This window comes from Elephas maximus, chromosome 19, assembly GCF_024166365.1.
Source record: "Elephas maximus indicus isolate mEleMax1 chromosome 19, mEleMax1 primary haplotype, whole genome shotgun sequence".
Classification (NCBI taxonomy): domain Eukaryota; kingdom Metazoa; phylum Chordata; class Mammalia; order Proboscidea; family Elephantidae; genus Elephas; species Elephas maximus.
The window spans coordinates 65,192,666-65,218,395 of NC_064837.1; the positions used below are offsets into that span (position 1 = coordinate 65,192,666).

The 25,730-nt window shown below is 53.2% G+C and overlaps 1 protein-coding gene across 2 annotated transcripts in view; it reads left to right on the forward strand.

Annotated features, from left to right (window-relative positions):
* TMEM104 (transmembrane protein 104) overlaps window positions 1–25,730 on the forward strand; it is a 70,429-nt gene that overhangs the window by 15,400 nt on the left and 29,299 nt on the right. The window contains exons 5-8 of one of the 2 annotated variants that reach the window (XM_049859211.1): window positions 457–553; window positions 1,170–1,250; window positions 4,739–4,838; window positions 5,901–6,009. In XM_049859211.1, the coding sequence (XP_049715168.1) occupies window positions 457–553; window positions 1,170–1,250; window positions 4,739–4,838; window positions 5,901–6,009 (387 nt within the window). The remainder of the gene's footprint in view (window positions 1–456; window positions 554–1,169; window positions 1,251–4,738; window positions 4,839–5,900; window positions 6,010–25,730) is intronic. The other variant, XM_049859212.1, reaches the window with a different exon arrangement.

Genomic DNA, 25,730 nt, shown 5'->3' on the forward strand with positions numbered 1-25,730 from the left:
AGGAACGTAGGTCCCTCCTACCCTCACCCCTTGAGCTAGCTCAGTCATCCTGAACCTTCATAGCTGGGAGCTGAGCTGCAGCTTCTTCCTGAGTGTCTGCCACCTTCTAACGTGGCCATATGGAAGGTTGAAGCAGCCGTGGTAGCCCAATGGTTAAGCACTAGGCTGCTAAACAAAAGCTTAGCAATTCAAACCCACCTAGCCGCTCTACAGGAGAAAGGCCTGGCAATCTGCTCCAATAAAGATTACAGCTAAGAAGACTGTGGAACAGTTCTACTCTGTCTTATGGGGATGCTAGGCACCTAACAACAACGTGGAAAGTTGAGAGCTTCCTCATCAAGTACATTCTAGAAGGAGATAACAAAGAAGTGGTTTCTTCATTGGGACTTTTCTGTAGACTCATCAGCTCCTTCTTGTCCCTGTGTGTCCCTTCCACTCTGTCCCGCACCCTCCTAGGAGGAGGAAGAGGACGACTCTTCCTCGGCCTCTGACAGTGATATTCTCATCCAGGACAACTACGAGCGGGCAGAGAAACGGCCCATCCTGTCTGTGCGTAAGTCTCAGAGTTCCGGGCAGGCCTGCACCCCCTCGGGTCCGCGGGGTTCCCTGTCTCCGTGGAGAAGGCCCTGGGGAGTTGCCTGGTGGTTGACACCTAGGAAGGCGCTGTCTGTGGTAGAGTAAAAACAAGGCCCAGGCTTGGACCCTGCTGACTACTGCTTAGTGACATCCGGCAGTTTACTTATCCTCTGGCCCCCGTTTCCCACCTGCAAATAGGGAACGATAAGTCCCATTTCATGCTGTTAGTGAAATGATTGAATGCCCGGTGCACATGGGAACCTGAGTAAATGTCAGATCTCCAACTTCTCCTCTTCCGCCATCCCACTCCCTCCCTGCACACATGCCCTTGCCTTACCGTCTCCCACCTGATCAAGCCAAGCTGCCAGTAAGAGCCCCTGCTTTCCCTCTCACCCCACAACGAGCATCCCTGGGTTCCCTTGAAATAGGCACCGTCTTAAAGTGTCTCAAGCAGGAAATGTTAGGAAAAGTTCTCTTGAGCATGTGAAATGCTTGGGGATTTCATTATTCTGGAAAATTCTGTGAGCTCAGCAATAGCTTCTGAGCTTTCCCAAGTAGAATCACTTCCTCTGCCTTGTCCTTTGGCTCCACAGAGAGACGTGGAACTTCGAACCTTTTTGAAATCACAGACCGCGTGGAGATGGGACAGATGGCCTCCATGTTCTTCAGTAAAGGTATAAGCCTGGGCCAGTCCAGTTCTGCTCTGTTGGGTGGGACGCAGGGATGGAGGGACAGGGGGAGCAGGTGCTTCCTGTAAACCCAGCACTTGTCACAAGGGTTCCACTTACCACCTGGGCACAGCCCCTTGGCGACCAGGGATGGGACATATGAGAAGGAGCAGAGTGTTGGCCAAGTCCCAGAACATCTGAGAAGCTGCCTTCCTGAGAGGCCTGTACCGCCCCTCATTATTTTCTTGGGTTCCTCCCAGTCCCTGGTATTGGGAACAAAGAGGATTTCTTGCTTGTACACCAAGGCTGTAGACTCCTAAGCAGCGTCCCACCCAGTGGAGCCCATGTAGACTGGCTGGTAGTCTTTCTCGATTGCTTCTGGCTCCTCTCTCTCTTCCCCTGGTGGATTCAGTCTGGGGTGAGACTGCAGCTACCTTTTGACTTGGAGACAGGCTCTGCTACGCACACGCCTGGCCTGAGTCTTCCCGATGGTAACCAGCAGAGGGAGCTAGGAGCCTGTAGGTAGAGTCACCGCCCGGGAATACAAGGGACCAGTCTGTGGTTGTTCGCTTCCCGCTCTACCTGCTCTCAGGTGGGCTTTGGCTGCACTTGAAAAGATCCTGGGTGGTTGGGTGTTCCTGGCGCAACATCTTACACCTCTCTGGCAAATTTTGTTCTTTTGGAGATGAACTAATTTCAGAGTTTATTTTGTTAATGCCCAGACTCGTCCATTTTCCCTTTGTAAAGGGTCAGACACATCCTCAATAAATCCTTCCCCTGGCAGCTATCTTGGTAGATTTTCTGCCCCTTTGTCGAAGCCCCTCTTTGCAGAGGGGGCGTCTCCACTGATTCTTTGTAGTCTTGAGTGTGGCTGCACAGCTCACACCCAGGAAGTGGGAGGGACCAGAGAAACTGGAATCATCTCGGCTGCCTTTTAGGCTGTTAACAGCATTCAGCTTTTCATTGGTAGTATGATTCAGATGTCCCGTCTGGGAACCCATGGAAGATCAGGCTTGTCCGTGAAAGGTTACCTGGGGGTGCGGTTCCATCCCTCCCTGCCAGACCAATCTCAGAGAGGCTTCAGAGTTCATTAAAACCAAATTGGTTCTGTCTAGCCCACCTCTTGTTCTCTGTGCTTTTCCTTTGTTCCGTTTCTAACACTCTTCATCTCAGAGACTAAGAGCACATAAGCGTGTGCTCCTGGCAGATACATAAAAGGCCCTTTCCAAACACAAGCTTTTTACACAGCCACGGGAGAAAACATGTATCTTTGTAAGCCTCTTGTCTAATTTTTGTGTCTTAATACCAGCCCTTATTTCTTTAAGAGCTCTAGAACTATTGCCTTTTGTCTTTTTTTCCTTTCATGGACTAGACTCTTTGTTGTTGTTAGTTGCCATCAGGATGATTCTGCCTCACAGAGACCCCATGTGAGCAGAGTAGAACTGCTCCATAGGGTTTTCAAGGCTATGACTGTTCAGAACCACATCACCAGGCATGTCTTCCAAGGCACTTCTGGGTGAGCTCGAACAACTAACCTTTTGGCTAGTAGTCGAGCACTTGATCGTTTGTACCACTCAGGGACTCCTTTTAATAGAAAAGAGACACATTCACATGAGAACAACCCTCACACCGTAAGAAAGCACCTTCTCATCTGCTGCAGGATTTCTCACATTTGGGGCGGGATCATTCGTTGTAGTTGGGGCTGTTCTGTACATTGATGGAGGTTTAGTGACATCCCTGGCCTCTGCCGGTTAGGTGCAGTAGACCCCCCAGTCATGACATTGCCAGATGTTCCCAGTGGGGAGTTGAAATCACCCCAGTTGAAAACCCCTGCTTTCCTCTCTTCCCAATTCACAGGTTGTCACCTCCACCAAAGGATTACTAGGCTTCCCTGGGGTCCAGACCCATAAGTGGTAATCAGAAATGCCAGGCCCAGCCCTTGTCCTCTCAGGAAGTTCATTGATCCTCCCATCTTGTGTCTAGTAATGAAATTTATCGATTGGGAAGGGCCTGTGGCAATTGATAAACAGAGCTGACCCTGGCGTCATTGGCAGGTTGAGGGAAGGTTGGGGACAGGGACGGGGGCGAGGCCTCCTCCCAGAGAATTTTGGCATTGGAGCAGAAAGGCAGCCAGAGCGTGGGCTGCACCTGGAGCCTGGGGAATGATTGACAGGCAGACCCCAGGGGCCCCTGCACTTGGACTTCGAGCCTCTCTCTGACGGGTCAGGGACAGACGTGCCAAGTGAGATGTTAGAAAAGCGGGAACTAAGGCCTTCCTGGCTCCCTTCAAGAATCGTGCCTTCCCAGTCTTCTCTCCCTCAGATGCCTCAGAGCAGAGCCGACCTCAAATAGCCCAGGAGTAACATGTCCTAGACTTTCCCCTGGGAACCCTGGAGGCTCTTGTGAGCCACCAGGATGAGAAGGGAACTGTCACTTCATTTCTCTTTCTGTTCTCAGAGAAGCCAGCAGCTCAAGAACAGTGACATCAAAAACTCGAGCCATCAGTCTGGGCAGGAGTTTGAGATGGACTGTCTGGGGCTACAGCTCCTGATGCTGGAGAGGCCTTGCTGCTCTTCTCAGAGCACTTGCCCTTGAGCTTGCTGGCCAGAGCCAGCAAGGTAGCACAGGTGGGTTCTTCTGACTGTACAATATAAGGGACGTTCAGCAGCTGCCTGTGAAGCAGGTCTCTGATGGAATCAGGACTGGAACCCTGGTTCCCGCTTCTAGTTCAGGCTTCTTCTGCAGTGGAGGGGACAGAGTTTGTCTCTGTAGAGGGAGCTCCAGCACCACATGGCCCCCAGAGCCAGCATCGTACCTTACAGACGCAGCTCAGCCCAGGCTCCTGTCTTCCCTTTCTCCTGCTGCAGTCCAGGCCACCTCCTTCCCACAAGGTGCTTGAGGACTGGATCAGTGTCAGAGTGAGGGCTTTTATAAACCGAGGGCTTTTACTCTATTGATTTCAACCTTAGAGGGCTGGGCCATTTCCTGTTACCTTCTTTTTGCTTCTCAGTTCTTTAGTAGAGATGTTTTGTCTAGAGCCCTGTTGTTCGGCTTCACTGGGGGCCAGAAATGCCCTGGGTTTGGGCTCCCAGCACAGAGATCCCCTCCTCTTCCTCCCCGTCCTCTCCCTCCTCCTCCTCTTCTCCCTCCTCCTCCTCCTCCAAGCCTTCCTGAGCTCCAAGGTGCCTCCCGTTCCTCCCCACCGAAGCCCACACCTCACACTCCCCTTAAACCTGTCCTTACTTGGAAGTTGTTCGGTTCGCCCAGCCTCTCTCAGCCCTCTCTCAGGCGAAAGTCGCAAACAGCTGTGTCTCCTGCCACTGTCACAGTGTCGCCAGCTAGAAGCAGAAACAACTTCTGGGTCATCTTTTCACTCTTTTTGTAGAGAGTGAGCAGCATTGAGAACTGAACTGTGGAAGAGGAAGAGATTTTGTCAAAACAGAATGTCAACACCTCTTCCCTGACACCTGACTGGTTAACTTGGTTTCTTCCAGTGGGTGTCAACCTGTTCTATTTCTGCATCATCATTTACCTGTATGGGGACCTGGCCATCTACGCTGCCGCCGTGCCCTTCTCGCTCATGCAGGTGACCTGGTGAGTGTACCCCCGCCCCCCACTGGCCATAGCCCAAGGGGCTTCCTCAGCCAGGCAGTGCACAGTGTTCAGAAGCACAGCGCCAACAAATCCATCAGTGTCAGAGAAATGTCAATGCCCCAGGCCCTTTTCTGCACAAACAACAGCCAGCTGTGCCTCTGCCCTGGCCTTGCTCTTAGGGAGGGGAAGGACCAAGGATACATCCCACACTGCCCGCCGGAAGCTAACCAGGATTCCCACCTGCTCGTCAGGGAACAGTGCTATGGGGACGATGGCACGTGTCCAAAAAGACAGGAAAACAGAATTTGTGAAAAGTCTTATTACTGGAGCCGAAGCAGCTGTGAGGGGAGGTGGCAGTTCAGCTATCGCTGATAACTAATGTCCCGTCAGGAGCCCTGGTGGTGCAACAGTTAAGCTCTCAGCTGCTAACGAAAAGGTCGGCTGTTCGAACCCACCCAGCGCCCCATGGGAGAAAGACCTGATGATCTGCTTCCGTAAAGATTACAGACTAGGAACCCTTGTGGGTCATTTCTACTCTGTCACGTGAGGTCGCTATGAGATGGCACCTAACAACAACTGTTCCATCAAGGAGCCCTGGTTGCGCAGTTGTTAAACGCTGGGCTGCTAACCAAAAGGTCAGCGATTCAAACCCACCCAGTGGCTCCGCAGGAGAAAGAACTGACAGTCCACTCCTATAAAGGTTAACCTCTTGCCACTGAGTCGATTCTGATTCATAGCAAAGCAGTAGGGCAGAGAGCTGCTCCATAAGGTCTCCAAGACCGTCATCTTTACGGAAGCAGACTGCCACGTCTTTCTGCCATAGGGTGGCTGGTGGGTTTGAACCACTGACTTTCCAGCTCATTGCTTAACCACTGTGCCACCAGGGCTCCTACCCCATAAAGATTATGGCCTAGAAAACTCTATGGGCAGCTCTCCTCCGTCACTTGGGGTCACTATGACTCGGAATCAACAGCGCCCGACAACAGCAACAAGGTTCTGTCTCCTTCAGACTGGGTCGGGCGGGCTGCGCTGAGCCTGGCGTCTGCCATTGCTCTCTCTCAGCAGCGCCAGTGGCAATGACTCCTGTGGTGTGGAAGCTGACACCAAGTACAATGACACCGACCTGTGCTGGGGTCCCATCCGCCGAGTTGACGCCTACCGCATCTACTTGGTGAGTGTCTTCCCTGCTGCCCCTCTGTCCTGGTGGCCAAGGCTGCTGGAACTTCCATTCCTTTCTGGAAGAACCCTTTCCCCAGAAAGGAGGGTCTCCACATCTCCACACACTGGTTAACTATCCCGTCACTCTGGTTAATTACCAACGCCCTGCTCTTGGGCAGAAATGGATCCTATCACTAAGACATTAAAAACTCTAGTCCCCAAAGTGTCCTGGCCACCAGGGCTCAAAGTCATACATGATTTAGAGTTGGTGTAAGGGCATTGCCAGTTCCAGGGCCACGAACTCTTGTGAACTTAGTGTGTGAGAGGCATTCTCAGCCAAACTCAGTAAGAGTGTTGATCTATCCTTCTAGACACATCGCGTGTTTTGACCTTACCCTTGCCAGCCCAAGAGCATATGGGTAGATGATGGGTTTTCTGGCTGGGCAGATAGGACCAATCTATCTACAGTTGACCGTGATGATACACAAGCCCTCCAGACAGGAAAGGAGCAGCCCAGCCATCTCCCTGTCTTCCCTCCTCCTGGCAAACAAGGAAGAAGATGAATCTCTAAGCTTGTTCTTGATTGCCTTATGCCGTGGGTGGGGAAAGTCAGAGCTGAATAATACGCTGGCCGGGTCTTGGGTAATAAGATACAAAACCCAGGGCAGTTATTTATCTCTGCCTGCTTTGCAGACGGGACTCAGAAACATTTCCCTTTAACTTTTGCAGTATCTATTAATATTCTCTGCCTCCTCTTGGTCCACTTCAGCCCTGACACAGATTTAGGTGTGCTAGGTGACACACAGTTTGACACATGGGCACTTAGCTGATTTGGAGGGGGAGGTGGGGGCCGGGAGAGATCCAAGCCTCGAGAGGAGCTGGCCTCTAGACTTAATTGTGCCTCTGCTGGCAGAGATCCCACCGGGTCCTGCCAGCCGTGTTCTCTGGGTCTGCATGTGTTAACCCCAAGGGCCGCTGAGCAGCATTTTTGCCTTCCCAGCCTGCCCTGGGACATGCTGAGGAAGCCTGGGGTCTAGGTCTCGAGAGAGGCTCGTTTCCTCTGCGTTCCCAGAGCCATCGGATGTTCTGCTTTTCCTCTTGCACGTTCAGCTAAGACTGGGAATTTGGTTTCTAGTGGGAAGTTTTGAGGATTAAATGAGATAACTTACGCAAGTAGTTGGCATAAGCCGTCATTGTTGACTCCTGTCAAGTCAGTTCCGACTCACAGCGACCCCGTGTGTGCAGAGTAGAACTGCTCCATAGGGTTTTCAAGGCTGGGACCTTTCGGAAGCAGATCTCCAGGCCCATTTTCCAAGGCATCTGTGGGTGGGTTCGAACCGCCAGTGTTTCAGCTAGGAGTCGACAGCTTAACTGTTTGTGCCACCCAGGGATCCTGGATCTTGGTTTTTAATAGGATTGACTCTCAGGTTCCCCCATGGCATGTCCAGTGGGAATTTGGTAGCGAGTTAATTGCCTGGCGCCCGCCCTACTTCTCCAGCCATGAGGGTGGGCAGAGTCACCGAGCAGGGCAGCCAGGAGAGCTGGGCCCGGAGCTAACATAGTGAAAGCCTGTTCGCCTCTCAGCATTGCACAGAGCATGACGGGTCAAGTTAGCACAGGTAGTAGGTATAGAGGAGCCCTGGTGGCACAGTGGTTAAGTGCTCGGCTGCTAACCAAAAGGTCAGCGATTCAAACTCACCAGCCACTCCATGGGAAAAAGATGTGGCAGCCTGCTTCCATAGTGATTACAACCCAGGAGACCCTGTGGGGCAGCTCTACTGTCACGTGGGGTGGACAATGGGATATTAGTAGGGGTAAGGACCCGTCTGGCTCTCTAACCGGGTAGATGTGCAAAAGGAGGAGGAGGACACTGGAGCATGTCTGGGGCAAAGGGACAGCAGCAGAGCCCTCAGGTGGGCCTCCCCTGGAGGAGGGTGCCGGGCTCTGCATCGGATCTACCGGTCATGCTCCCCCTCCCCCAGCAAACTAGATACTGAGCACGGGGAATATTGGCTGCTGCCATTTGCCTGGTCAGTTATTTAGCAGCAGCATTATTGCCTTATTGTTCCTTCAGTTATTCCTATAAACCTTCCACATGATGGAAGCCTCCCTTCCCGAGTCTCAATAACTCTTTGACCAAACACAGAAGGAACCCTTCCGGAAGACAGACGGGCATTAATTACTGCCTTCATCTCCCAGATATTGCACTTATAACTCAGAGAGCTAATTGTCATCCACGCCTGCGAAAGCTACAGGAATAGGAGGCGGAGGGTGGTGTGCAGAAACACAGCCACCCAGCTGGAGCCTGCTCGCTCTGAGTGGTTGGCACTGTCACTCCCCCCGTCCCAGACCCTGCCGGGGGGCTTTGGTTTCCTCAGAAAGTGTTTGCTTCAGTTGTCCTCTCCTGTCTTTTTTGGGGAAATTCAGAGCAGATGGACTCATGCGTTGCATTTGCATCAGAAGTTTTTTACAATTTTGTGTGTGGCTCCCAAGGTCCTGGTTGTTGCTGGGTGGCACCAACGGTTAAGCCTTCAGCTGCCTACTGAAAAGTTGGCGGTTCAAGTCCACCCACAGGCACCTCGGAAGAAAAGCCTGGCAATCTACTTCTGAAAGATCACAGCCATTGAAAACCCTCTGGAGCGCAGTTCTACTCTGACACTCATGGAGTCACCACGAGTCAGAGTTGGCTCAGTGGCAGCTGGTTTGGTTTTGGCCCCAAAGTCTAAGGTTCCTCTGGAGCAATACCTCCTGACCCTCAGAACGGGGTGCTCCCGGTCTCTCTGCAGGCCTCCTCCTCTCTCAGGGAGTTGGAAGTGGCCAAGCCACAGGAGGGAGAACTTGGCAAAAGTCTCAGTCTCTCCTCTGTCCTGAGTTCTCAATGGCAGGTGGTGGCAGCATCTCCCTTCACCCTCAAGTCTGACCTGCAGGGCTTAGCCCTGTTTGTATGATAACGGTCAGGGGCAGCCAGTCCTAGTTCCAGCAAGTGACATCTTCTGGTAGGGAGGAGGGTCGTCTTTTTGCCTTGCCCGCCTACGCCATCATTCGCATTTCGAGGGTTGTCCGTCCTTTCTGGAGACGCCCACTGCGCCCATCCCTGCAAGCTGCTTCTGATTTTGCTGCCAGCCAGACTTCACCCAGAATGTTCCAAAAATCACTGGGGTGATGGGGAGCGGGGGAGGAATTTAGAGCACCTTTAGGTGCACAAATCATTTCTTTGCCTCAGGTAAATGACACACCTATCCCACCTGCATCTTTCAGAGGACCTGGTAATAAGCACTCCTTCATTGCAGTTCTGAGACAATGTGTTCTGGAGGATGGAGATACAGCTTTATCCTGTGGTTTAATTTTCAGTGAGTCCCCTGCAAATGCTCCCTTCTCTTTTTTCCTGGGACTGCTTCTGAGATGCACACCCAGGATGAGAATACTTGGGATATTAACTGTCTCCAGGGGCCGGCTTGTGAGCAGCATCATGATTATTTACGAGAAGGTGGCTTGCTCCACCAGTAGCCACCAGTTGCCTCCCAAAGCCCTTGACCTTAACCAATGGAGAATTCCTCCTCCACCCTGCCCATGACCTCCGTCCACATCCTGTGCTTCCCATGGCAGCTAACGTGAGTCAGATTCTCCCTCTCCTTCCTTTCCAGCCACAAGAGCTGGGGGCTAGGAGGCTGGGGTCCCGTGAGTCACTCGGGCGTCTGCAGCTGGAGCCAGCTGTAATTTGGGCCCTGGGAATTATCATTAGGGCCCTAGGAGTTGTCATTGGGATCTGTTTTCAGCAGGCTGTGGCATCTTGGGCCCTCCACCTGTCCCTTCTGCTCCTTTGAAGAATGAAACGGGAAAGTGTTCGATGCCCTGGCTCTTTCAAATGCTAACTTTGCCTCCAGGCTGGGAATGCTCTCTGCAGAGCATCTCTAACTTTGGTAGGAAACGAAATCAGAAATGAGCATTTCGTTCTTTCCTCTGCAGGGAGGAGGAGCCAGGGTCCGCTGGTGAAGTGGCGGGATTGGGTAGAAATCAGACCATCCTGTGTGTCTGGAAGGCCGTGTACCACTGGTTCCTGGCGTCATGGACACTGCCAGGTGCTCCTCTTCTCTTTCTCACTCCTGCAGTGGTCCCCAGCCCATCCTTCTTGCCCCTTGCCTGGGCCTTGGACCCTTTCTGACCTCCTTGAGTGTCAGAGGGAAGCCCTGAGGTGGGGGGGACCACCCCGGTGCTGAAAGCCCTGGCCGGTTCGAAAGAGAGATGGCCTCCACTGCTCCAGGTGGACAGATGCTGCTGGGTCACAGGCAGCCCAGCAGGTACTGGCCACGTGGAGCTGGGAGCGCAGATGGCGGAGCGGAGCTTATCCTGGCTGGAGCCCCGTCTGCAAACTGGCCGTGTTGAGCAGGGGGCCCTCGTTGGCTGCCTTGGGACAGGACAAGGTCACCCCGCTTGTCCTGCCTTGAATGCAGGAGCTGTGAAGCCGCCTCCAGGGCCCAGGTGACACAGAGAGGCTGCCGCCTTCAAGCACCGGCACGTGGCCAGCCACCCTCCACAGGAGGAGGACTTCCTCCCAGACTCCCTTCCAGATCCCGTTAAAGAGTAAGGTGTGTATCATGGGGGGCAGTGGCAGGAGTTTGGTCGTCTGCCAGACTGTCTTCTAGAGGAGAGGGTCAGTGAGAGATTGAGGGTCAAGTTCACATTGGAAGGGTCCTTCCAGCCATCACCAAGAGGCCTGTCTTCTCTTTCTCTGCTATCTCATTTCATCCAGGCTCAGCCTTAGCACAGCCACACTTGTCTTCGTTGGTTCATAACACTTAACATGACGTGCCGTCCCCTTCGTAAAACCACACTGTTGCTTCCTAAAATAGTGCCAGGCAAGGGGGAAAGATCCTTCATTGTGAGGGGCAGAAGAGGGAGTCATGCACCTCGTGGCAGTGCCACATGCCACGTTGTGAATCTTCCTGCCCACCACGGCTTGTCTGGCATTTGGACCACACGTCACCTGTTACGTCCACGTTTCTCATTCAGTCCTCCCAACAACCCCGGGAGGTATGGGTGTCCAGGGCTTCAAACTGGTTCTTCCCAGTTCAGACATGGTTGAGCAAACAAAACTGGAACAGACCTAAATTTTTAAAATTTGGGAGAACCGGAACAGGAAAAATTACCTTGAAACCCTGCTAGAAACCTAATCTCCCTCTTAGAAAACAAAGGCAGTTTTCACACTTTATAGCAACCAGACCTCTTGCCCATAGGATTTTGAGCAGAGTCGGAAAACAGCAGTGCCCCACTCAAAGATGCTCGCCAACGGCACTGCTTTGAATGTGTGTCGCTCTCCATGGTCCTGCCAGGGATCCAATCTCATGCATCAGGCACCTGAGGGGGCTCACTACACCTCTTCGGAGTCTCCCATTCCAGGGATCTTGGTCATAATTTTTCCTGTTCTGATTATCATTCTGTATCACCCAAATTGTAAAAATTCAAGTCTGTTCCGGCTTAGCTTCTTCAGCTATGACTGAACCAGTTCGGAACCCTGGTGGCATCATCCCATTTTACAGCAGAGAAAACAGACTCAGTGGCTGGCCTCCCCAGGGTCGCAGAGCAGCAGCAGAGACAGGAGCAGGCTCTTGACTCTTAGCTGGGCCCCCTGTCCCTGGTAACCAGAAGCACTTGCACTGATGCCCCGCGTCTCAGGCGGGCTGAGCTCCCTTCCAGGGCAACCCCCTCTGTGAGGGACGAATAGGAAGGGCGGATGGGCTGCTTGTCCACCCTGGGAGCTGGGAGCTTGTGGAGGGTGGTGGCGACGCGCCCCCTGGGCGGTGTCTGCCCAGTGACCTGTGCCTTCATGGCCTGCCCATCCACATGACTGACTCACTGCCCTCCAGCTGCTCCTTGCTCTTCGTGGCGACATGGGCTTTTTCTGTTCTCTTGAGTAGTGCTGGGATCGGGCACCCCTTCCAAGGATGTCCCCTCCTTTGCTTTGGGCTCTCTCTCTGCTCTTTCAGCTCCAGCCACGGTACCCCAGGGCTGTGGCATCTGCTAATAAGTGGGTCACCACTGCCATCCGATGAATATTTATCCTTACCAATTCTGGGGCAGGAGGTGGCCTAGAGGCCTTCAGGACTTGTTGCCTTGGGGCAACAAGTGTCAGAAGTGGCAGGGACTTAACAGGAGAGGGGGCTCTTGGGGCCACCGCAGTGCACAATGCCAGGGCAGCGCTGGTGTCGTTTACTACATTGGTCGGGTTCCCAAGGCACAGACCCAGTGGCGTACAGTGTGGCCACTGCCCTGGATTTGTGCAGTGTCAGGCAACTGGAGAGGGAAGGTATGGTTAGATAGGGGAGACAGGCCCATGGGGTGAGCAGCCCTCTCAGAGGAGTCTGATGGGCTGGTTCCATCTGAAACAGAAACCAGGGCCAAAGCCCGTTAAGTGGCAGCCACCCCTGTGAGTACTTTGTGGGTTCTGGTGACTGCTGGCCTCGTGTGGCGGCAACGGCTTTCCCATCTCTGGACAGTGTCCACCTGTCCTGTCTGACACCCATGAGTTAGGACCCAGCCTGACACTAAAGCAGAACCTGCCACAAGGTGGTTCCTGGCCACCTGGGAGGGGGCCTGGGACATGGTGGTGCCTCCATAACAAGAGGGTGACCATTTGGGGACTGTCTTCTCTCCCCAGTGTGCCCCTTGTCAGCTGCTCCTTCAGTCCCGGGGACTCCAGAGAAGTCGGTTTTGTTTTGCCTCGTGCTCTCTTCTCCCCACTGGTTCGTGGAAAGGAGCCCAGCAGGATGGGGTGGCCGTCGCAGGTGCAGCGAGCGTAGTCATTCTCCTGGCCTGCTGCTGCTCCTCGAAGTAGAGAGCCACATTTGACAGGGGTCTGCAGTACCTCTGCCAGCTGCAGGTACCAACATGGCATCAGGAAGATTCACATCCCAGGGCACAGTTCAGCCCTCTGCTTATGTCCCCTGGGCTTGGGGCTCAGGGAAGGGTGAATTTCTCCCCCACCCCCCAAAACTGTGCGCCCACTGCCCAGATGGGACCAGCTCTCATCCTGAATGCAGCTCAGCTTCAGGCGGTGAGCAGCGCACACACTGAAATGACTGACTTTAAGGGATTAGCTTGTCTTTTTCTTTTTCAAGGAAACCTACAGTACAGGGACAGGCCTGTGTTTTTCTCTTTTTTTCTTTCCTAGGGAGCTGTACCTATCTTGTACTGAGAATGGCTTCTTGGTTTGGGGTTTGCTTTCCATCCCCCACCCCAGCCTTTTCCAGGTGAAATTCAGATTGTCCTACACTCACCCTGACACAGCAACAGTCTCCCCAACTCCTGCCAAGGGGCCTCCGGAGCCCCCGCCATCCACCCATCGCCATCGTCTGGGTACAGCCCCCAGGCCATCCCCAACACCTGTCCCACAGCTGCCCAACATTGTTCCAGATAGACCCCACTTTCTGCGGAGACCTGGGTGGACCCCTCCATCGCCCTCGCCCCCAGCCACTCTGGGTGTTGGGCTTCCTCCTCCAGCTCAGTGGAAGGATGGTGGTTTTTGTTTTTAATGCAGCTGTAAGGAACGTGGGCTCTGTCGGCTGGCGTTAAGTCCACCATCCATCATGCCCCATGTCCTGTCTCCACAGGACCTGACATGCTGGCTTAGAGGACAATGCTGGGTCCCCGGTGACTTGTCTCCGTGCTCTCAGTAAAAAGACCAGGTTACAGAGTCCTGAGTCACAGGGAGAGGGAATAGTCTCTGTGGACAGACCCCATCACCACGTCCCCGGGAACGGCCTTGCCAGGTGAGCTGGGGTCCTTAGGGCTCCACGTCATTCTACTGGCTACGGGGACTTTTCTTTCCAGCTCCGGAATCAGGCGGCCTGCTCAGACCCCTCCCCATTATGGCAGTCTGGTCTCTCTGCCCCTCTTGTTAGAATGCCCCAGATTTCTCTGCCTTCTTTTCACTGCCTGGAAAGTAACAAGTTCACAAGTTCACCTTGCAAACGCCACTCACCTGGAGCAAGCCGAGTTTACCGCTGGGCATGTGGGAAGATGGCATTTGACCCCGTTCACCCCCCATCCCACACGGGGAACTGGAACGAGATGGGAAAGGTTATCTTGTATGTCATAACCTTGCATCCCCACCCTCCAGCACTCAACTCTTAAGAAACCCCATTATATGAAAATCCAAATGTATAAAACAAACCGGGGTGGAGGGGCAGTAATTATTTGTGATAAAATGATCCAAGCTTCTCTTAGTGCTTCATTCCCCTGGTGCGTTTAAGATGGGAGTCTGAGAATAAGCTTTTACAAATAGAACTTTGAGGAGCCTGTCTCTCGTGTAAAGAGAAGTGCCCCGTACTCCTGTATAAAGGAGCAGAAACCCAAAGCCCTGTTTACAATGCCAGGGAAACAGGCAGAAGAGGGGCCAGGGTAGGTATCGCAGGCAGCCTGCCTAAAGAGTAACTAGGGCAGGCTTCACAGAGCTGATTCAGTACAGACCCACGGCTCACACGAGGCACAGGCCAGTTTGGTTGGGAAGCTTCCAGATAGATCTCCATGGGGCACACTCATCCTGCTGGGGGACCTTCTGCACTGTGCTTTTTCAGGACCAGTTTGCACACACGTCACACTGATCCCAGGCAGACCCTGAGCAGGAGGCTGCAGCCCTCTTTGCTGAGTGGTGCGCTCAGGGACACCAGCCTGGTGCTCCTCACTCCCCAAGCTCCAAGGCTGGTTCTGGCCGCAGACCCGGGGTGTGCTTTCAAGTCATTCCCCCCAGGAAGCTTCCAAAACTTGGCAGCCCTTGCCATCTTCACAGTCAACTCTCCCTCCACTTACAAACCTCCCATTTCTGGGCAGAGAATTAAAAATGACCCAGCAGTACCACAGAAGAAAGGCCTGGCAACCTGCTTCCATTAAGATTACAGCCAGGAAAAGCCTATGGAGCTGTTCTCTGCATGTGGAATCGCCATGAGTCGGAATCACCTTGAGGGCAGCCACCAAGAAGCCTAAGTAAATGTCCCAGTTGTTGATTTCAGATCCTCTCCTTTTTTTTTTTCCTTAATTTCCAAAAGTGCAGGAAAAAAAACTAGTCTAAGTAATCTGGCAGCCACCCAGTCGTTGTATAGTAACGTTGACTATTCTTGAGGATGTCGTTTTAACTGGAGTGGAACCTATCCCACTCGGTGTTTCTTGGGTCCTTCCGTGGCTCACTCAGTCTGTGGTACCTGACGAGGATCCTGCTAGGCATTGTGAGGCTGTGCTGCTTCCTGCACGAAGCTCCCTCTCTGTTACCGTGTATTATCTGCAGAGCCTGGCATCTCCCTAAATGACGCCCCGGGACCCTGGCGGTAATTTTTTAAGTAAATCAGGCAGTCATTCTCAAGTAATAGCTGTGCGCCTCTGCGTTGCTGCTACACCAGCCGGCAGCACTGGCCCTGCCGGTGGGGGCAAAGCAACACCTGTGGGCAGAGAATAAAAAGTTCTGTGTGCAAGTTCTTCCGGCTGCACCCTGGCCCCAAGGAGAAAGAACGAGCCTAGCAACACCAAAGGGTTGGAATCCTGAGGGGAGACTCAGGTATTGGGGCATTAGGCAGAACTGAGCAGTTAGGGTGCGTGTTAATGAGGACATCTGATTAACTAGCATGAGCTTGGGATGTCTTGTGGATTAGTCTAGAGTCAACCAAGATGCATTTTAATAAGCCTTCAGATGCAGAGAGTGGTACCGCAGAGGGAGCTGCTGAGCAGATGCGTCTTGAAGGGTCACACCACAGAGCACGGGACATGTAGTCTGGCTGTGAGGTGAACTTGCCTTAGCCACCAATTGAGACGTTCTCTGAAAACCTTTACGAGAACGTGGGCTGGATGCTGGGCCTAGATGGGAGGTACCTTCCTCTCCTCACTGCTGCAGGAGGCTGTCTCTAGGAAGACTTACCAGCTGTTTCCCATTCCCCAGATCCGGGGCAAGAGTCTCAGCTGTGTTTCTCAGAGTTTGGTTCCAGAAAATGCCCTTGGGCACTTGTTAAAAACAGAGACTCCTAGGCCCCACCCCAGACCTAATATAGCCAAGTCTAAGGGCATTGAGGAAACCCTGGTGGTGTAGTGGTTAAGAGCTACGGCTGCTAACCAAAGGTTGGCATTTCAGATCCACCAAGCACTCCTTGGAAACGCTATGAGGCAGTTCTACTCTGTCTTACCGGGCTGTTATAAGTCCGAATCGACTCAACAGCAACGGGTTTAGGGGTTTTTTTTTTGCTTTGTTTTTTGATTCTAAGGACTCGAGACGCAGGAACCTGCATGCTTAGCCAGCTCTGGCGGTTCTGGGCAATGGCCTCTCACTGTGCACACGGTCCTGCTAGCCCTGTATGTCCCAGGCAGGGGACGCTTTGCTTTCTGTGATGGATCACTTCCAAGGCGCAGTTGTAGAGCAGGGTCGGGGCTGTCGTGTGTGCAGGGAACCTGCTCCAGGGAAGGGTCCAACTAGCCTGGCCTAACAAGTAGCGGATTGCAGCTGATGCCTCAGGTGCTTGAGCAGTGGAGAGGGAACAGCTCTGCTCCTGTTCTACTCAGGCTGTTCCAGAGACTGAGTGTCCACAGAAGAAAGGTTCCAGCAGTACCCCCTTGCCAGAGGCTGCCTTGTTCCCTGAGGCCAGCAGGTCCCGTGTCTCTCCCCCCACCCCCACCCCCCCGCCCCATGTCCCTGGCGGCTGGTGCTCTTGGCTTCCTCTTCAGCTTCCTGGGAAGTTGCTGGGCTAGGGGAGGCAGCCCAGTCTGACTAGCTCCGAGGGAGGCAGCAGGGGGCTGGTTAGTGTGGTTTCTTGTTCCTAACTCGACAGTACTCATTAATCAGCCAGCTTGACGAGGAGCCTGGCTCCCTCCTTCCCCACCTCCAAGGTTACTGGGGGGGGGCCGGGGGGGAGAATCCTGTTCCATCCGGCCTATTTTGAGGTCTGACGACGTCAGCAGGAAAGGGGTGGAGCTAGCTCACAGGCTCCTGTGTTCTTGCACCTGACTTCCTCCCCGCCTGCCCTTGGGCTCCAGCTCCAGCGTGGAGCCTTCCCACCACCCTCCGCTCCTGTGCAAAGAGGGTCGGGAAGTGTGGGATGGGGCAGAGAAGACCCCAGAACATCCCAGTGGTCACCTGGCCGCTCTTGTTGAGCATTGCGCAAACACCAGGCAGTGGAGGAGCAGAGAGTCCTGGCTCTGCTGCTGTGAAGTCCCTGGGGCAGGGGGTGGTGGGCACAGCTCCAGGCAGCAAAAGCAGTCACATTTGACCCAGGTATTGGGGACACCAGAGCCCTGCAGGTCCTGAGGGCCACGGGCACACCCATCACTAAATGTATTGCAGTCGTTTAGTTCCTGACAGAGTCGGTGGTTGGGAGTGTGGGGCCTTGCCCAGGGGGCTGAGGAGCTGGGTTCCTGCCCCTGGCACACACCTCCAACCCACCTGTTCCTCTCAGTCTTCTTTGGAACTGAGCGTAAGGACTGAGGTGACCTCAGTCCCCAGCCCCTGGGTTATGTGACCCATCAGACAGATTTCCCCTTTCTCTCGTTTGCATATTGGGGTTCGGTTTAACCTGGCCCCAGCTCTCTCCAGTCCCGGCCGTGGGGGATAACACAGTGGGTCCATCTGCTCGTCCTGCAATCCAGCATGAAGAAACCGAGACAGAATTGGTTTTGACTCTCAGTGTGAAAGTTTTGATGGCTAAATTGGGAGTCAGTGACCAAGACCTGTAGTGCCAGGTACTAGTAGTTTGGTCTTTGTGTCTGATAACTCAAGCCATATGGGGGCAGGGCCACAGCAGCATTCAAAGGCGCTGCCCTTTAGAAGCACCTGCCTTCCCCTACAACATCAAGAGTTCTTTGGAGACTTTCTTGGACACTCTTCTTGTTCTGTACAGCCTCATCCCTCTCAGGCTCCCTGGAAGGGCCCGGTAGAGTTTTCCCTCATCTGTGGCTGCAGCCATACAGGACAGGAACTTCCCTGGTGTGCCTTCACCCCATACCTGTTGTTCAAATGATCAAAGTCTCATCCTGCTGACACAGGCAGGAGACTCCCAGAGTCCAGTGACACAGGGAGAACCATGGCACCTGGGCATCCATGTGTACCTTTCCACACTGGAGGAGGCTGCATGTCACGCACCCCAAAACCCCCTAGTCCAGGCATGGCACCTCACCTTGAAGCATAGCATTCCCCCAGGGTTGTAAAGGTCGTCTGTGATTTCAAGCTTTCGAACGCCCATTCCAGGTAATTCCGACTGCCATTTCCCTGCCTAAAATCTGTTAGAAGCTCGTCTTGTCCATCATGCAAAGTGATGTGGTCTGCTGCGGCCTCCTTCTGGAAACTTCTCTCCCGCCACTGGTCACTGAGCTCCAGAGACACCATACCCTTCCACGGCTCCATGCCCTTCACACACCTTTCCCTAGCTTCAAAGTCTGACGGGCGCTTACTGCTTCCAGGCTGACACAGGGCCCCTTCCCCTGAGAGGTCTTCTGTGCCCCAGCTTGCAGCAATCACTGGGCTTATACAGTTATTCGGCCCTCGTGGGCAGGTCTGTGTTGCATTCACCTTTCCTTCTGGAGCCAGCACAGGACTCCTAGTCGCTCTGCGAATGTTCGAATGGGTGGAGACTGTCTGGGTGGGCTGCCACAGCGGGGTCTGTGGGTGGCATTGGTGCAGATCCCCCATCAGCCCTGTGGCCTGCTGGGGGCCACTGCTGCGTCTGCACAAACTCCGTGTAGAGCTGGTCCCTCCTTTCCCAGAGACAAGAGCCATCCCCTGCTCATCGCTACAGGCAGAAACTACCCCTTGGTGGGCCTCAGGGACACCCCTGTCTTTGGGGGTGCTAAAGGTGGGGGGGGGACTAGAGGCTGCCCAAGCGCCATAAAGTCACGGGTGCTCACCACCCGCCTTCCTCTGCCACCTCCTCTTTGGCACCTAAAATGTCAGCAGAACGGTGTTGGAACAGGTGCCGGTCCAGAGTCAGGTCTCCTCCAGGCAGACGCCAGCCTCCCTCCATCACACCCCACTTCCACAGCCTCCCACAGGCATGCGTTGTTTCACCCCAGCACCTCCTCCTTAGCGGGTCAGGCCTCTCAATGTTCTCACCTGGGCTCAGGAGTGCTGGGTTCTTGCGTTCTTGCACACGCATTTGCACAGCGCCAGGCCATCCTCTATATACCGGATGGCTTATAATCAAGTGAGTGACTGTGTGGGTTGTCCATAATATTTATCTCCCCCCCACCTCAAACCACAAGGGCTGCAGGCCCAGCATCAAATACGTGGCGCTCTGCCTACCACTGGGTTCTGTCTGGCTTTTCAGCTGAAAGGCAACACAGGCCAGTCCTCCAATGAGAGCGAGGGAAATGGCAGCAGTGCCAGGCTAACACCCTTGGGCCAGCCCGGCCTCCACCTCCCCAGGGGAGCTCGCCACCAAGGGGGCTACAGGAGGCGGGGGAGGAGACCACACTAGTGGCATAATCAAGGGAGGCCATTAAGTGCCCCAAGGAGGAGTGGGCTTTAGACACAGACAACGTGGGTTTTAATCTCAGCTGCACCTAGGTACTTGTGAGATCTTGGGCAAGTTACTTAATCCCTCTCAGCCTCTGTTTCCTCAGCTGGAAACAATGCAGTCCACAGGGTGTTAGAAAGAGATCTCAGATGGGAAACGGCTGTCATGGGCAAGCACTCAGTAGGTGCTTGTTAGTCTAAGTTCACTTGCCTGAGCCCTGAGTCTCCTTCCGGCCCCAAGGCCAAGCCTCCTCTGGCATGATGGGCGCCAGTCTTGTAGGGAGTTCAGGAAGCTTTGGGAGAGGCATTGGGCAGAGGACAGTGTCCTGTTCAGAAGCAGCATCCCCTCAGAGGTGCGACCCCCAAACCATCTACCACCTGGGGGCTTGGGGATGATGTTGAGGGTATTACCGGTACCAGGTGTGCAGGGTGTGCCCTGATTCTAAAGGCTGGAGCCGGGAAGGGTTTGTGACGTGATGGTGGAGACAGCTGCCTGGGAGCCATGGTGTGAGTTCTAGAAGGACAGGCTCCCTCCAGGAGACACTTGCAGCGGTGCAGTCAGGCCGTCCACTCGTACTGAAGCAGCAGCCACTCCAGCGGAGAGGACATTCTGCCCTCTCTCAGGTAGCTGCTTTCCCCACATCTTCAAAAATGAGCTAAGCAGCCAGGTTCCAGGTAAGACATCACGCAGTGTGAACTGAGTTCTGGGGTGAACAGCTGGACCGCTCTGTTTCACCATCTGTGGGATAAGGGAGAAGACAGGCTCACTGTGTGCCCTCCAGAGCTGCCACAGGAGAGGTTACGAACCTCAGGTTCCAAGTTAAGGAGTTCGGTGTCTCTAAGTAGGGGCAGGGGTGTTCAGAAAAGGGGGTTAGGAAAAGGAAGTTATTTTGCTTCTTTCCGAGGTCAGCTGTGCTTCCAGGTGCATTGAAAAAAATGAAAGGCCAGGGAAACTAGAGTCTTGGAAATGAAACAACCAGAACGCAGTTAAAGAGAAAGTTGTGAAAAATGTAATTAATGTCACTGAACAATTTGTGTAGAAATTGTCAAATGGGAACCTAATTTGCTTGTAAACTTTCACCAAAAACACAATAAAATATTTATAAAAGCAGGGGGCAAGCAGAGGGTTTGAGGAGGGGGCTTGGAGAGGTTTTCAGCCATCAAACGCTCACAGGCAGCCTTTCAGTCAGCGTGTTTGGGGTATAACGAGAGCAAAGCGCTGCTTTCCAAGGGCCTCAGCAGCGCCTTGCTGACAAAGCTGAGTCTCTGGAGGAGGCCAAACGGCATCGCCCAAGTCCTGATGGTTGCTGAGAGATGCCCTGTGGCATGGCCTGGCCCGTGCTCCGCTGTCGCCTCCCTGCCCAGCCTTCTCGGGACTGCACACACTAGTCCAGGGAGCTCTTGTACACATAGCTGGCCCCAGAGCTGCCACACTGACAGCCTCGAGTAGTAGCCGCTATGTCCCCTCCTCAGCCACACATCCACGGGGAGGTGGTGTCTGGGCTGTGGCAGCTAGAGCTATCAGTGTGGAGTTCTCAGAAGCCCTGGCCCACCCAGCCCCGGGGCAGTGTCTGGTGAAAGAGCAGCCACCCCTTATGGGCTTCTGCCTGAGATTTCTCTCCCAGCGCCCAGCCCCGCCCTACCTCTCCACACACGCTGTCTTCCCTGATACCAGAGTCGACCCTACTAGAAAGAGCAGGCTGGTCTGTCTTTGCACCTCGCATTTCACATCCTTGTTTCTAGCCGGACTCTGTTCTAGAACTGACCACAAGCAACGCGGTTTGTCCTGGCTTTGTGGTGGAGAGCCTTACGCTGGCCTGTACACGAAGCTAGGCATGAGGAGTGCCCTGCAGCCTCTCAGTGGCCTACCTGGTCAGGTTCTGTTCCCTGGAACAAACCCTACTTGATTGGGTTGGCAGGGCCTTGATACACGTGTGTTGAATGAATGATGTTTTCATCAGTGTTTAGCCCAGTTTGTCCAGGTATCCCCTCACTAGTCAGTCTGTAGCTAGGATTTCATACTCATCTCAGTTAAGTGAGGGTAGGGGCAAGTCTTTCCGTTCTGACCAGCTCTCCTCCTCCAAGGCTGTGATTGATTGTTAAACCCTTGCTGTGTGGGGTTAAGAAGCCCTGGTAGCACAGTGTTTAAGCACTCAGTTGCTAACCGAAAGGTTGGAGGTTTGGAACCACCAGCTGCTCCACAGGAGAAAGATGTGGTAGTCTGCCTGCATAAAGATCGCAGCCTTGGAAACCCTATGGGGCAGTTCTACTCTGTCCTATAGTGTGGCTGTGGGTCAGAATCAACTCGACAGCAACAGGTTTGTGCGGGGTTGGTTTTTTCGTTTGTTCTATACTTCTATACTTGTTGTTAAATTCCATTGAGTTGGTTCCAACTCATAGCAACCCAGTGTACAGCAGAACGAAACAGTGCCTGGTCCTGTGCCATCTTCACAGTCGTTACATCTGTAGCTTAGTGGCTGCTTTACAACACCCTGCTGCAATCTTTACCTTTGGTTTACTGTTGCCTTCTCTCAGAGGTTCAGCATCTTCCAGCGAGCACTCGTCTTTTGATAGGAGCTGCAGATATGACCTGTCTGCAGTCGCTCCTTGAGAACTGGGCTGAGTTGTTTGGCATGAGCCAGCTTGCAGAATGTCATGAGACAACAGCTGGATTGATTTATGAAGTTGACTTCTGATACTTTGAGAAGCACACACTATTCTAGAATTATCTTGGCATCACCTGAATCTTCAATCCGCTCAGCAAGCATATCCCAAGTACCTCTAGATGAGGGGCTGGGGATGGGTGGATCCAGGGATAATGAGACATGGTAACTACCTTCACGCAGCCGATCTCAAAAGGTATTGGGCAGACACTAGTCATGGCAGTTGTCTTAATCATCTAGTGTTGCTATAACAGAAGTACCACAAGCGGATGGCTTTAACAAAGAGAAGTTTATTCTCTCACAGTCCCTTAAGCTACAAGTCCAAATTCAGGGCTTTGGCTCCAGGGGAAGGCTTTCAGTCTCTGTCAGCTCTGGAGGAAGATCCTTGTCACCAGTCTTCCCTTGGTCTAGGAGCATTTCAGCTCAGGAACCTCAGGTCCAAAGGACACGCTGTGCTCCTGGCGCTACTTTCTTGGTGATGTGAGGTTCCCCTGTCTCTCTGCTCACTTCTCTCTCTTATATCTCAAAAAAAAAGATTGGCTTGAGACATTACATAATTTTGTAGACCTCATCAGTACAATTGCCACTAAGCCACTCTATTACATCATAGTGATAGGATTTACAACATATAGGGAAATCACATCAGAAGATAAAATGGTGGACAATCATACAAGGGAATCATGATCTAGCCAAGTTGACATATATTTTGGGGGGTCACAGTTCAATCCATGACAGTGGTAGAGTGGGTAAGTGTTCGGGAGGAGGTACCCCAGCCTCTGTCTTCATTACTCATTCTCCACCAGGTGAACAATATTTGAGGGATCGGAGGTGAGAGATGACAGGTAGCTAAGGCCATGCTCTTCTCAGATGTACTTTTTGTCAGGGGTCACATGCTGGCAGCATCTCCATCACGGTGGGGTTGGTATCTGCACCTGGAAGTTGTCCTGGCAGAAGTCCCCTCTCCCACAGCAAGGCCCCTCTATTCTCCTTGCTAGCCCATCACCAGAGTGGTCCTTAAAGAAGGTGGTGGGAGAACACTGCCGTTTCCAAAACCTCTTACTTACACAGTTTCATACAAAGGTGCCGCTCTCCTGCAGAGCACAGGTGCCTCCTCGAGGTGGCTGGTACATCCCACCACAGAGTTTGGCAGATAAGCTGTGATGGTTTGTTGCATTGTGTGCACACATGCTGCTGCCTACTGTCAGCCACGGCACTGTTCTCTCTTTCACAGTTACTTCCTACATGGCATCTGACCCTTCCTGTATGGTCGGGAGGAACTCGAACTCTCCTATGGAGCATCTTGGACCATCATTGAATTGGATGGAGGTGGTCGTGTTGGATGCCGTCAGTTGATTCTGACTCATAGCAATCCCATGTGACAGACAGGATTTCCTAGGCTGTAATCTTTACATAGCAGATTGCCAGGTCTTTCTCCTGGGGAGCCACTGGGTGAGTTCAAACTGCCAGTCTTTCAGTTAGCAGCTGAGTGCTTAACCATTGCACTAACGGGGGTTCCTTGGATGGAGGTAAACCCCATCGCTGAGTCGACTTTGATTCACAGTGACCCTATAGAGCAGAGCAGGACTTCCCCATAGGGTTAACAAGGGTCTAATCTTAACGGAAGGAGACTGCCACATCTTTCTTGCATGGAGCAGCTAGTGGATTCGAACTGCTGACCTTTTGGTTAGCAGCCAAATGCTTAGCCACTGTGCCACCAGGGCCCCTTGGGTGGAGGTAATGGCAGTTCCAATACAAATAGCATTGACCCAGCAGCCTCTGGGCAGGAGAACTTCGCTTAGCTTCAGTAAGACCACATTCCCCCAACTTGGGTGTTTGGAGGACCCACAGGGTGTAATAACTGGGGTGTGTGCTGAGACTTACTGAGGTCACATGGGCAGGGCTGACATTTATTGAACACCTCTGGTGCACACACACTGTGCTTTGAGGAGTTTGATAACTCGTCAGGGTCTCACAGTTTACGGTGGCAATGTCCTTGCCCTCTCCATGTGACTCCGAAGCCCGCGCTCCCTCCATTGTCCCACACTGCTGCCAGACTCACCTCCTTTTTGTGGCTGAATCCCCAGATGCTATAATTCCAGTTAGAAAAATTAAAAATCCCAAACCAAAATGTGCACAGCCACTTGAGAAATAAAAATAGAATCCTTGAGCATTTCTTCACTGCGCTTCAAGGGCCTGCTTAAAGTTCACGTCTCGTTTATGGATGGTTTGTGCTGTGTTGCCGTTAACCCCAATTAACTTCTCACCCTTGACAAGAACAGCCCTGGGGCCTAGGTGTTTCCTTCCTTTTTCACTTGCAATAACCTGCAGGCTCAGTCCAGAGAACTCAGCTGTTCAGGCAGCGTGTTACCACCTCTTCCTGGACTGGCTCCCCTGAGCCCTGCACGCTGAGCCTCTGTTCTGGAATCAGCCCCGTAAATGTCAGTGTGTTCAGGGGAGATTAGGCAGCGTAGCCCCATTCATTCAGCATTCCAAGACTTGTGGCTTTATGAGCGCACCCCAGCTCTAGGGCCAGTGGACCTGCCGGTCTTTGTGTTGAGGCTCCAGAAGCCAACAGGTGGGGTGAGCAACGCTGCCGGTGCTTGAATTCCTGGCTCGTGGAAGCTTCATCTCACTACATGGCAGAGCCAAAAAGCAAACCCAAAAAAACCTTATTTTGAGAGGAAATAAATCAGCAGGCACTCAGAGAACTGCCCTACCAGTGGTTTGACCAGCCCACTGTTTGTAGCAGCCAGCAGGATGAGGGGGTAACTCTGAGACAGACATCCCCCCTTCAGCACCAAGCTATCTCTCAGCTCAAGGATGAAGCCATACCTTTGCCCTTCTCTGACTACTGCTTGCTTCCTTGGCATTTGTCTTCATCTCCAAGTCTAGGTGGGGACGCAGGCAGGGAGGGCCTCCCCGCTGGTTGCCTCAGCAGCCAGCTGACTGTTCTGCTTCTCTCCTAGGGTATCTCTCACCGGCACTCGTTGCAGAGGGCAGTGGGTGCACGGCTCCTTGTCCCATGGGTTAATGTGGCTGGAGTTGCCCAGAAGGTCCTGTGGACATTTGTCTGAGTCGTGGTCAGCACTTTAGCACTTGCGTTCTATCCTGTCTTCGCTTTCCTCCAGGAAGGCTGTCCCCTGTCTCCCTTTCCCTTTTCTGAAGGGCTCAGGTGGGACTGTGGGTCTTGGTGAATTTCAGCAAAGTTTAAGTTCTGACTGGAAGCTGCAGTCCACTCCATCTCTTCCAGAAAGAGAAAAGATGACAGCAAGCAGGATTTGGGTGTGAGTTTTGTAAGCAAGGAGCTGGTGGGTGGCAGGATGTGACTGCTTGGGAACTGTTGATCGTCAGCTCCCCAAAGTCAACACGGGAAGAACCGCTCCTTGAAGCCTTCTCCCTGCCTTGGGTTTGAACATGGTTTAGGTTTCTTCTAAGACACCACTCCTCTGGAGGCCGGAGGATTCGCAGAGCAGTCCTGGCCCACTGGGGCCTGCTTGCCTTCCTCCTTGAGGGTCCCTGGGAGATGCCATGATAATGGACAGTCGAGGGCCCCATGCTTTCCTCAAAAGCCAAACCCATTGTCTTCGAGTGGAT